The sequence below is a fragment of the Myodes glareolus genome, chromosome 1 (assembly GCF_982192425.1).
Source record: "Myodes glareolus chromosome 1, mMyoGla1.1, whole genome shotgun sequence".
Taxonomy (NCBI): domain Eukaryota; kingdom Metazoa; phylum Chordata; class Mammalia; order Rodentia; family Cricetidae; genus Myodes; species Myodes glareolus.
The window spans coordinates 70,746,041-70,756,781 of record NC_142026.1 but is presented as its reverse complement, the minus strand read 5'-3'; the positions used below and the strand labels follow the sequence as shown (position 1 = coordinate 70,756,781).

The window sequence follows — 10,741 nt, the reverse complement described above, 5'->3', positions numbered from 1 at the left end:
CGTGAATTTTGTTTAAATTTCAAAAAAAGGTATCATTTTCAGCCGGCAATGGTGGCACATGCCTTTAATCCCAGCACTTGGGAGGCAGAGGCAGGTGGACCTCTGTGAGTCTGAGGCCAACCTGGTTTACAAAGTGAGTTACTGGTCAGGCAGGACTGTTACATCAAGAAACTCTGTCTTGAAAAATGAAAACAAACCAAACAAACGAAACCAACCAACCAAACAAAAGATACAATTTATAGTCTAAAATGTGATCAATGTTAGAAAATGCTCCATGGGCTGCTGAGGATTTATTTTCAAGTTGTTGCTTAAAATATACTTTTTTAAAAAGATTCGTTTATTACACACACAGTGGTCTGTGTGCATGTTTGCCTGCACTCTAGAAGAGGGCACCGGATCTCATTATAAATTGTTGTGAACCACCATGTGGCTTCTGGGAATTGAACTCAGGGCCTCTGGAAGAACATCAGTGTTCTTAACCTCTGTGTCATCTCTCCAGTTCCCTAAATATTCTTTTTTAAATTTTAATGTGTATAGGTGTTTTGCCTACATATCTGTCTGTGGGCCATCCCCAACTTTCCAGTCCATTTGCAATAGTCTGAAGATCTCTTGCAATTTAATTCTTTACTTTTGTTTTGAATGAGTTTTTTCAGATTATTATTATTATTATTATTATTATTAAAAATTTTCACCTCCTCCCCTCCTCCCATTTCCTTCCCCTTCCCTCCATTCCCCCTCCTCCTCCCTCTCCTGTCCAAAAAGCAGTTAGGTTTCCCTACCCTGTGGGAAGTCCAAGGTCCCCCCCATCCCATTCTAGGAAGGTGAGCTTCCAAACAGACTAGGTTCTCACAAAGCCAGTACATGCAGTAGAATCAAAACCCAGTGCCATTGTCCTTGGCTTCTCAGTCAGCCCTCCTTGTCAGCCACGTTCAGAGAGTCTGGTTTGATCACACGCTCCATCAGTCCCAGTCCAGCTGGCCTTGGTGAGTTCCCATTAGATCAGCCCCACCATCACAGTGGGTGAATGCATCCCTCGCAGTCCTGACTTCCTTGCTCATGTTCTCTCTCCTTCTGCTCCTCATAAGGACCTTGGGAGCTCAGTTCAGTGCTCCAGTGTGGGTCTCTGTCTCTATCTCCATCCATTGCCAGATGAGGGTTCTATGGTGATATGCAAGATATTGATCAGTGTGGCTATAGGATAGGGCCAGTTCAGGTGCCCTCTCCTCATCTGCTCAAGGAACAAACTGGGGACATCTCCTTGGACACCTGGGAACCCTTCTAGAGTCCAATCTCTTGCCAACCCTAAAATGGCCCCCTTAATTAAGATCTATACTTCTCTGCTCCCATATTCACTTTTCCTCCATCCCAACCATCCCATTGCCCCAATCTCTCCCCATCCTCCCCTTCTCACTTCTCTCTACCCATCTCCCCTTACCCCCACCCCACCCCCATCCCCAAGGCTCTCAATTTTTGACTAGCAATCTTGTCTACTTCCAATATCCAGGAGGATAACTACATGTTTTTCTTAGGATTCACCTTTCTATTTACCCTCTCTAGGATCAAGAATTATAGGCTCAATGTCCTTTATTAATGTCTAGAATCCACTAATGAGTGAGTACAAAATACTATCCTGAGTGAAGTAGCCCAGACCCAAAAAGTTGAATTAGTTTTTTATCTAAGGGTCAGGTCTTTTGATGACAATGAGGTATTGAAGTGAACCACTATGAACATATCTGTACATATTTCTCTGTTCATGTCTAACAATGTTTATTTATATGCTTCCTAAGTGGTGCTTATATTTATTACTCCAAGTTATTAACAAATTGGTGCTCATATTAATACGTTGTAGCTCGTTTTATCTAACCCAATCTTTGGTAAGGTAATTTAACTGCCCATGGTTAGTGTTTGTCTTCCGTGTGCTTTGTATATTGTCTTACATCTTTTATTTTCAGTCTCTTTGCCAGTGATTTATTTATTGTAGACAAAAATCAGTTTGACCCTGCTGTGAACCTGCACAGTTGGTCTTTGTCTTATGACTAGAGAGTGCAGACTATTAATAGATGGGTTATTTCAGGGAGCTACTTGTTGATTCTGGTAATTTTTCTGGCTGTTTATGTTTGATTGGATTGTTTGTTCATTTCTTTCTCTATATCTTTTTGGAATTTGCTGGTTTTGTGAATTCGCATGATTGACTTGTTCCTGGTTTGCCTTTATTTATGTCTTCACCTTTTTCTTGTACACTCACAATTAAGAGAGTCTTCCTTCAAACAGAGCATATTGATGCATGGCTGGAATCCCAGAACTTGGGATTTAAAGGAACACCATGAGGATGGTGTTCAAGGCCAACCTCAGTGATACACTGACACAACGTAGTGCGGTGGTTCTCAACCTGTGGGTAACGACCCCTTTGGGTGTCAAACAACCCTTTCACAAGGATCACCCTTGGTAAACACAGATATTTACATTATAATTCAGAACAGTAGCAGCATTACAGTTGTGAAGAAGCAATAAAAATAAGTTTATGGTTGGGGTCACCACAACATCAAGAACTGTGTTAAGGGTCACAGCATGAGGAGGGCTGAGAACCACTGCTTTAGTGTCGGCTTCATTTCCATTCTATTTTTTTTCATTCATCACGAGGCCTGCTTGCTGCTAGGCTTTCCCCACACATGTCTCATTTTTATTTGCTCTCACAGGATTCACTTGCTGTCCCTGGAAAGTACTCAACTGTGGGGAAGCCCAGTACAGTCCAGGCAGAAACACAAGGCCACCACAGTGTCACATCACACCACAGGCCTCTGCAGGAGGTCCTGCCCTTCAGTCTGGGAAAGCATGCCTGGGCAGAAGTCTGTGCAGACACTAGAAGATCTTATGTCACATGTCTCTGCACATAGGCATAATTATACTCTTCATATTAGGAATGACTATGGCTATACCTTCATGGTTAGAGTATTCTCACCTCTTTAGAGGAAAAAAAAACCCTTGAATTAGCAAGTTGACTAAATGCACAGCCTCAAGAGAAACCAAAGGAAACAGCTGGGCATGCCGGCACTCAGGCAGCCTCAGTTCTCAGGAGACTGAGGGAGAAGAATCAAAAGTGTGAAAAGTGTGGATGTGAGGACCTCCTAGGGTCAACAGCGAGGCCCTGTCACAAAATAAAAAAATGAAAAGCAAAGCCCATAGACTTTGATATTTTTCACAGAAATATCAAAAACTTTCAAAATGGTAACAGAAAAGAAGTTCTGGTATGTGTGTGTGTGTGTGTGTGTGTGTGTGTGTGTGTGTGTGTGTGTGTGTGTATAGAGAGAGGCATATGCATTGGAATTCACTATGTAGACCAGATTTTACTCCAACTCACAGATCCACCTGTCTCTGTCTCTCAGCACTTGGATTAAAGACATGTGCCTCCAATCCCCAGCTTGCAAACCAGTTTTTTTCTTTTCTTTTTTTAAATAAGCACACATACAAACAAAAAGAAAAAAGTAGATAATAAAAGAAAATTAGCAAAAAAAAAATGTGGGTACTAAGAGTGATAGTTCACATCTTTAACATCAGTAGTCAGGAGACAGAGGCAGGTGAACCTCATTGAATTCTAAGTCAGTCTAGACTATGTCTAGAGTAAAGAAAGAAGGAAAGAAAGAAAGGAAAAAAGGAAGAAAGAAAGAAGGAAAGGAAGAATGGAAAGGAAGAATGGAAAAAAGAAAGGAAGAAGGAAGGAACGAATGAATGAACAAAAGAAACTTGAGTGAGAACAGAGAAGTGGCACACTGACTAACAGTAGTTGCTACTATTGCAGATAACCTTGATTCCATTCCCCGCATTGACTAGGTATTCACGAGGATCTGTAACTGCAGTTCAGGGGACTCTGATGGGTACTCTGACCTGCAAGGTACCAGACATAAATGTGATGCACACCCATACGTGGAAGCTCTAATATAAACCCACAGAATTAAATATATTTTTATAATAATATAAGATGATAACACAAAATTAAAACTACAGTTATATACCACCACATTAAAATGATTCATGCGGACACCTCACAACTCACAAAGTGTCAGGGAGGATGTGACAAATTGGACTCTGAAATACTGCGGGGGGAAATCTGAAGCACACAGTCACTTAGATCTGAGTCTGGAACTTCTTCAGAACTTAAACCTGGGCTGGAGAGAGGGCTCAGTACTTAAGGCCTCATGCTGCTGTTGCGGAGGACCTGGGTTCCATTTCCAGGACACACACTGGTTCATAACCATCTGTAACTCCAGTTCCAGGCAATCCAATACCATTTTTGAGCCTTCACAGGCACCAGGCATGCACTCGGTGTACCTAGATGTGCAGACAAATATTTACACCTGAGAAAACAACAGAAACCTAAAGCATAAGGGCTGCGTACCTACATGAGAGCGTAAGGTCCCCAACAAAACTAGTGACACGTGCAGACGTGACGGTTATGAAGACTATACGGAAAACAATCATTTATTCCAGGAACTGCAGCATTCAGTGAGAAGACAAGCAAAACAAACAATAACAACAAAAGCCATGTCTTATTTAAACATAAACCACTGTTCCTCCTCCATCCAAACTCAGTAACATGAAACTCCACTCCACACTGGTGCAGTCAAGAACACAGGGCTTGACCTAGCGGTGGTGGTGCGTGTACCTCTAATCCCAGCACTTGGGAGGTGGAGGCAGGCTGATCTTGGAGTTTGAGGCCAGCCTGGTCTACACTACGAGTTCCAGGACAGCCAGGGCTACAAAGAGAAATCCTGTCTCAACAAAGCAAAAAACAAAACAAAATAAAGCAAAACAAAAAAGCAAAACACACAACAGCAAAAAAAAAAAACCAAAAAACAAAACAAAACAAAAAAAAAACAAAAAAAAAACAAAACCCACAGGGTTTCTTCTTGCTAAGTTTCCTAGAAAGCACCAATTTCTTGGGAATAGAAAGATGGCAATAATTTTCATATTGTCCCAATGTTCTTATTGTTGAGTAACATTCATTGAATGGCTCCCTCACGAAGGCCACTCTCAGGACTTCTCTTCAGACTCTGGCTCACTCCTAAGGCTAAACAAGGTTGGCCAACGGCTGGAGACTTTTGTTTGCATTCACAGACCTAACTGGGTTGTGTGGCTATCACTAATAAGAGCAGACATCTGCTCAAAGCTTTCCTAGAGTCAGTGGGTTCAGGATGCATCCCAGCTCTGTGACCTCTCCAATTCAATTGGATGGAGGTGTGGGTGAGGGTTCCTCACATTTGAAGCATTCTTGACTTGTGTCCAGTGAACATTCTCTTGTGCACGGACAGTAGACAATGAAAATGATTTCCCATGATCCCTGTATTCAATGCTTCTATTCAGCGTGAGTCTTCCGGTGTCTAGAAAGTCCAGTCCTGTAGCAGAACACTTTACCACATTCCTTGCACTCATGATGCTTTGTTGCAGTGTGGAATCTCTGGTGTTTAATGAGGCTGCACCTCACAGTAAAGGATCTCCCACACACGTTACACTTAAAAAGTTTCCCTCTACTGTGAACTTTTCGGTGTTTGACGAGGTGTGAGTTCTTTTTAAAACACTTCCGACATTCGCTGCACTCAAAAGGCCTTTCTCCAGTGTGCACACGTGCATGGTAAACAAGGCTGGATCTCTCCTTAAACAATTTCCCACACTCGCTGCACTTGTAAGGCTTTTCTCCAGTATGAACTCGATTATGCCGGATGAGGCTGGATTTGTTCATGTATGATTCCCCACACTGGCTGCATTTATAAGGTCTTTCTCCAGTGTGAAGTCTTTGATGTCCAACAAGGGAGCGGTTATGTTTGAAATCTTTCCCACATTCACTGCATCTGAAAGGCTTCTCTCCAGTGTGAACTTTGACATGTTGATTCAGGTCAGCCTTTTGGATGAAGGATTTCTCACATTCCCCACACTTAAAAGGCTTTTCTCCGGTGTGTATCCTCTGGTGTCGAATAAACAGAGACTTACAACTGAAGGATTTGCCACAGTCACAGCATTTGAAGTTCCTCTTCTTACTGCGAATGGCCTTCCTTCTCTCAGTGCTCCTGGGTGGCTCCTCACTACTGTGAGTTACATGATGCCCAAGAGGCCCAGAGGGAGTCTGGAGGTCCCTCATGTCGTCTGTGCTTTGTAAACTCTTCTCTGAAAGGTCACCTTTCTTGCTCTTCCCAACTTGACTCCTGCTTTCTGCTCGGCACAAGGATCCCTCCGCAAGGCTCTGCTCTTGCTGTTGGGGCGTGGTCACATTAAGCCCTCCTTCCATGGGAATGTTCTGCTCACAAGGTATCTTTTCAACCTCGACTCCTTTGCAGCAATCCAAACATAAAGAAACAATGATAAGGGATATATAGTCTTTGAAATAGCAACATACACAAGTGATCAGCACCTGAGATTTCCCACAGAAATTTTGAGATGGGAAGGGCCTACTACAGTGATGAGACCAGAAGGTCCCTCTCCTAGGAAACCATGTGAGCAACAACTCGGGAACGGCATGCAGCACAAGAAACGGTAGTGGGGACCCGAATTCCTTCCTCAGAAAATGGCTTTCTGCAGAGCCTCAATTGTTGGAGACTGTCCTGGTTGGGTTTTTTTTTTTTTCCTGCTTGGCACAAGCTAGGGTCATCTGAGAATAGGGAACCTCAATTGTCAAAGTGCCTCCATAAAATAATCAAAGGTCATTTTTTAAAAATTAAAATTGATGTAGGTGAGCCTAGCTCATAGGGGTGGTGCCATCCCTGGCCAGCTAATCCTGGCTGAGTAAGCTTGAGGAGCAAGCCAGTAAGCAGTGTTCCTCCATGGTCTCTGCTTCAGTTTTTGCCTTGAGTTCCTGCCTTGAATTATTCTTAGTCTCGGACTTTTACTGGAAAATGTACGATGAAATAAACCCTTTCTTCCCCAAGTTGCTTTCGGTCATGGTTTTATCACAGTAATAAAAACTCTTAAGACAGAGATACTTAACCCAATGCAGAAGGCTATGCCTATGCCTACTAAATACAACACCTAAAGAAGCTGTATTCACGGACTGTTCAGGGGACTTGTGCACACTAACAACACGATCAAGAAAAACCAGTGTTATATAGTGCCACAGGTGAGCAGGCAAACACACACAAGACTCATAGGTGAGAGAGAGAGCCCTGGCTCTGAAATAATAGCAGTGAGGCAACTGTCCACATACTTGGAGTCAGGAATCTCAGTGCAGGGATGAAAAAATCTCCTGAAGACTCCAGCCGAGTGATTTCACGGGTTCCAGAAGGTAGGAGTCCTAAAGTAAAGAGCAGGACAGGTGAATGACATACCAAGTCAGAGTGATGTAACTCATGGCAATCCATAGGGAAGAAATCTAATGACAAAGACCCTTGGAGAGATCTTGCAAAATAATCCACCAAATAGTGTGTATATCGGTGCCACAATTCCTGTCACAGGCAGACCCAAGTCACCCAGAGAACAGTAGTACTTGGGTCATAGGAATGCCGTGTATTTACAGTGTCATGGAGAGGCCACCAGTGTGAACTCTATGAAGCTACCATAAGATCCCTCACCCCAGGCTTTTTCCCATGTCCCTTTGCTGTACTTAAGAGAAAGAAGATGGAAGTGTACCAAGCCCAGGTCTTCCACCTGCATTTCCTACTCCAGGACAGTGGGGAAAGAGTCAATGGTCCATGGACCAGTTTGGGAAGGAGACATCTCTCTCTAGAAAAGAAGCCAAGCCAGACAGGATGCTCTTACAGAATAGTGGGAGGGGAGCTTACCCAGTGAGGACATGAGAACAAAGACCTCCATCATCACGTGGTGGTACAGACGCCTCTGAGAGTCATCAAGCAGTGTCCATTCCTCCTTCGAGAAGTAGATAGCCATGTCCTTAAAGGTCACAGAACCCTGCCACAACAGAGATCATTAAATTAAGACAAAAAAGTCTCCTCCTGGACTTTTGACATCCCAAAGACAGCCCCTCCCACTTAGCTTCCTTCTCCAGAGGGCCCCAGGCTCTGATCCATTGACAGTCTCTACGCAAGGTTTCAGTGACCACTGTATTCAGCACCAGCCACGAGAGGCAGATAGACAAATGAAATTCACCCAGTCTTGACATCTGTCGTGGGAAGTTTTACCTTTCTAAAAATTTACGGGGTTCCTCTACATTATGCTAACCAGATTTGTGCAGATCTGAGCGCCGCTCTCCGCTATAGCCCTAGCATGGGAGCTTGGAGTCCATGTATTCATTCTTCCTGTTCTTCTGCACATCATTCTTCATAATGTCCCTCCGTTTCCCATTTTAGTGTTCAAACCCACAGCTTCTCATCATAGTACCACTCCCAGCTGCTGCTTTCCACCACATCCAGCAGATCTCCAGCACACCCGAGGGCTTCTGAGCATTCCTAGTCCATCTCACTTCCAGGCATTTCCTAAAATCCACCACTAGAACTTGAATACCTCTGACTCTTAGGCGGAGTGGGTTCTATAAAAGCAACCTATCCTATAATTCCTGCTCTGGTCTCAGAGACCTTATTTTTTATTTATTTGCTTTTATTTTATGTGCATTGGTGTTTTACTTGCATGTATGTCCGTGTGAAGATATCACGCTTTACAACGGACAGTTGTGAGCCACCACGTGGGTGCTAAGAATTGAACCCAGGTTCTCTGGAAGAACAGTCAGTGCTCTCAACCACTGAACTGTCTCTCCAGCGCTGAAATCTTATATTCTATCATCATCTTCCATGGAATTCAGACATAGGATAGGCGAATAGCAAGTGAAGAGTTGCACTATCATCCCAGACATCACTTCTCAGGGAACTGAAGAGTGTGAGTCCCTGTGGCACCGTCTGCTTACCTCTTCGTAGTTAGTCGATGTCTTTGTATTTACTGGAGCCTGCGAGTAAAGAAGGTTTGAGTAAAATGCAACTATGTTGGCATCCTGAAGGACCATCCAAGCCCCCCTCATACCTCAGTCAGGTTTATCTAAGTTGAGTTTCAGACCTCAATGAGGTCTCCTATTATCTGTGTGCCCTTGGATCAACTCCTCGGTGCTGTCTTCTGGAATACGGGAATGAGAATGACACCCGTTCCTTGACAGCAGTACTGCCTTTTTTAGATGTATTATTTATTATGTATACAGTGTTCTGCCTGCATGTACGCCTGCAAGCCAGAAGAGGGTGCCCGATCTCCTCACAGATGTTAGTGAGCCATCATGTGGTTGCTGGGAATTGAACGCAGAACCCTGAAAGAGCAGCCAGTGCTCTTAATCATGGAGGCATCTCTCTAGTCCGACAGCAGTACTGTTGTTCTGCACTCTGTCCTACATGTCAAGGACTCCGTGAAGTCCCTTCCTGGATGTGTAACACTGTAGGTGAGACTTCTAGCAAAAAAAGGTGGGCACCGCCAGGCTGTTAGGACAGTTCTAGGGTTCACAGCTGGTTAAGGTTGGCGCTTACATTTCTCCTCTGGTGGCATGCATGGCACCTTCCTGCACTATCAAATGTATCCTGTAGGGATGAAGCTTCTGGGCAAGTGTGATTCCATGGCTTATGACTCAAGTGTGATGTGTTTTCAGCACTAGGGTCTTACTGTCAAGTTCTGGCAGGCAGCCAAGAGCACTGACAATATCTTGTAACGTTTGGTGGCCTATGGTACCTCATTGGCCAACAACTTCAAAAGTAGTGACCATGCTTGGCACTAGACTTTTTATTTGCTAGTCTGTGGCGTCTAGTCTGGCGTGGGTACACTATTTCCCAGTATGCTGCTTAGTTTCTGTCAGCTTAGGTCAAGCGTAGCCATATGTAGAAACAGGGACTCTCAACCGGGGAATTGTCATCAGATTGTTCTGTGGACATGTGTATGGGGGATTTCCTTGATTAATGACTAATGTGGGAGGATCCAGCCCTCTGTGGACATTGCCACCCCTGAACAGGTGATGCTCGGTAATGTTAGAAGCAAGCTGAGCATGCCATGGGGAGCAGCCAGAAAGCAATGTTTCTCTGTGGTTTCTGTTCCAGTTCCTGCCTTGAGTTCTGCCCTGACTCCCTCAGTGATGAACTATGAAATGAAAGTATAAGCCAACGGGTTGGCAAGTTTTATGGCAACTTGACACAAGCTAGAGTTATCTGAATGAAAGGAACCTCAGTTGAGAAAATGCCTCCATAAGATTGACTGTAGGGCTTTTTCTTAATTAGTGATTGATAGGGGAGGGTCCAGCCCATAGTGTGTGGTATCCTGGGTTCTATAGATAAATATAAAAAAGCAAGCTAAGCAAGTTATGAGGAGTAAGCCAATAAGCAGCAGCCCTCCATGACCTCTGTTTCAGCTCCCGCCTCCCTGCCCTGTGTGAGTTCCTGTCCTGACTTCCTTTGATGGTGAACAGTGTTGTGGAAGTGTAAGCCTCATAAACCCTCTCCTCCCAAGTCGCTCTGGTTGTGGTGTTTTGTCACAACAACACAGATTCCACGACAGTGAATAAAGCCTTTCCTCCAGGGTTTTTCTATCATGGTCTTTATTACAGCAAGAAAACAAGCACACCCCATTATAGAGTCATTTCGTGTGTGTGTGTGTGTGTGTGTGTGTGTGTGTGTGTGAGAGAGAGAGAGAGAGAGAGAGAGAGAGTTTCTATATGTTTTTTGTTTGTTTGTTTGTTTGCGTGCTTGTTTATGTTTTTGAGACAGAGTTTCTCTACATAGCCCTGGCTATTCTGGAACTCACTATGTAGAGCAGGCTGACTTTCACCCTACAGAAATTCACC

The 10,741-nt window shown here is 44.0% G+C and overlaps 1 protein-coding gene across 1 annotated transcript; it reads right to left on the bottom strand.

Annotated features, from left to right (window-relative positions):
- Positions 1-5,195: 5,195 nt before the first annotated feature.
- LOC125395510 (uncharacterized) lies at positions 5,196-7,886 on the bottom strand. Its single transcript, XM_048426937.3, has 3 exons — positions 7,764-7,886; positions 7,190-7,276; positions 5,196-6,318 (listed from the first exon to the last, which is right to left on the bottom strand). The coding sequence occupies exons 1-3, from the start codon at positions 7,867-7,869 to the stop codon at positions 5,351-5,353; spliced, it is 1,161 nt and encodes a 386-aa protein (XP_048282894.3). The 5' UTR covers positions 7,870-7,886; the 3' UTR covers positions 5,196-5,350.
- Between the last annotated feature and the right edge of the window lie 2,855 nt (positions 7,887-10,741).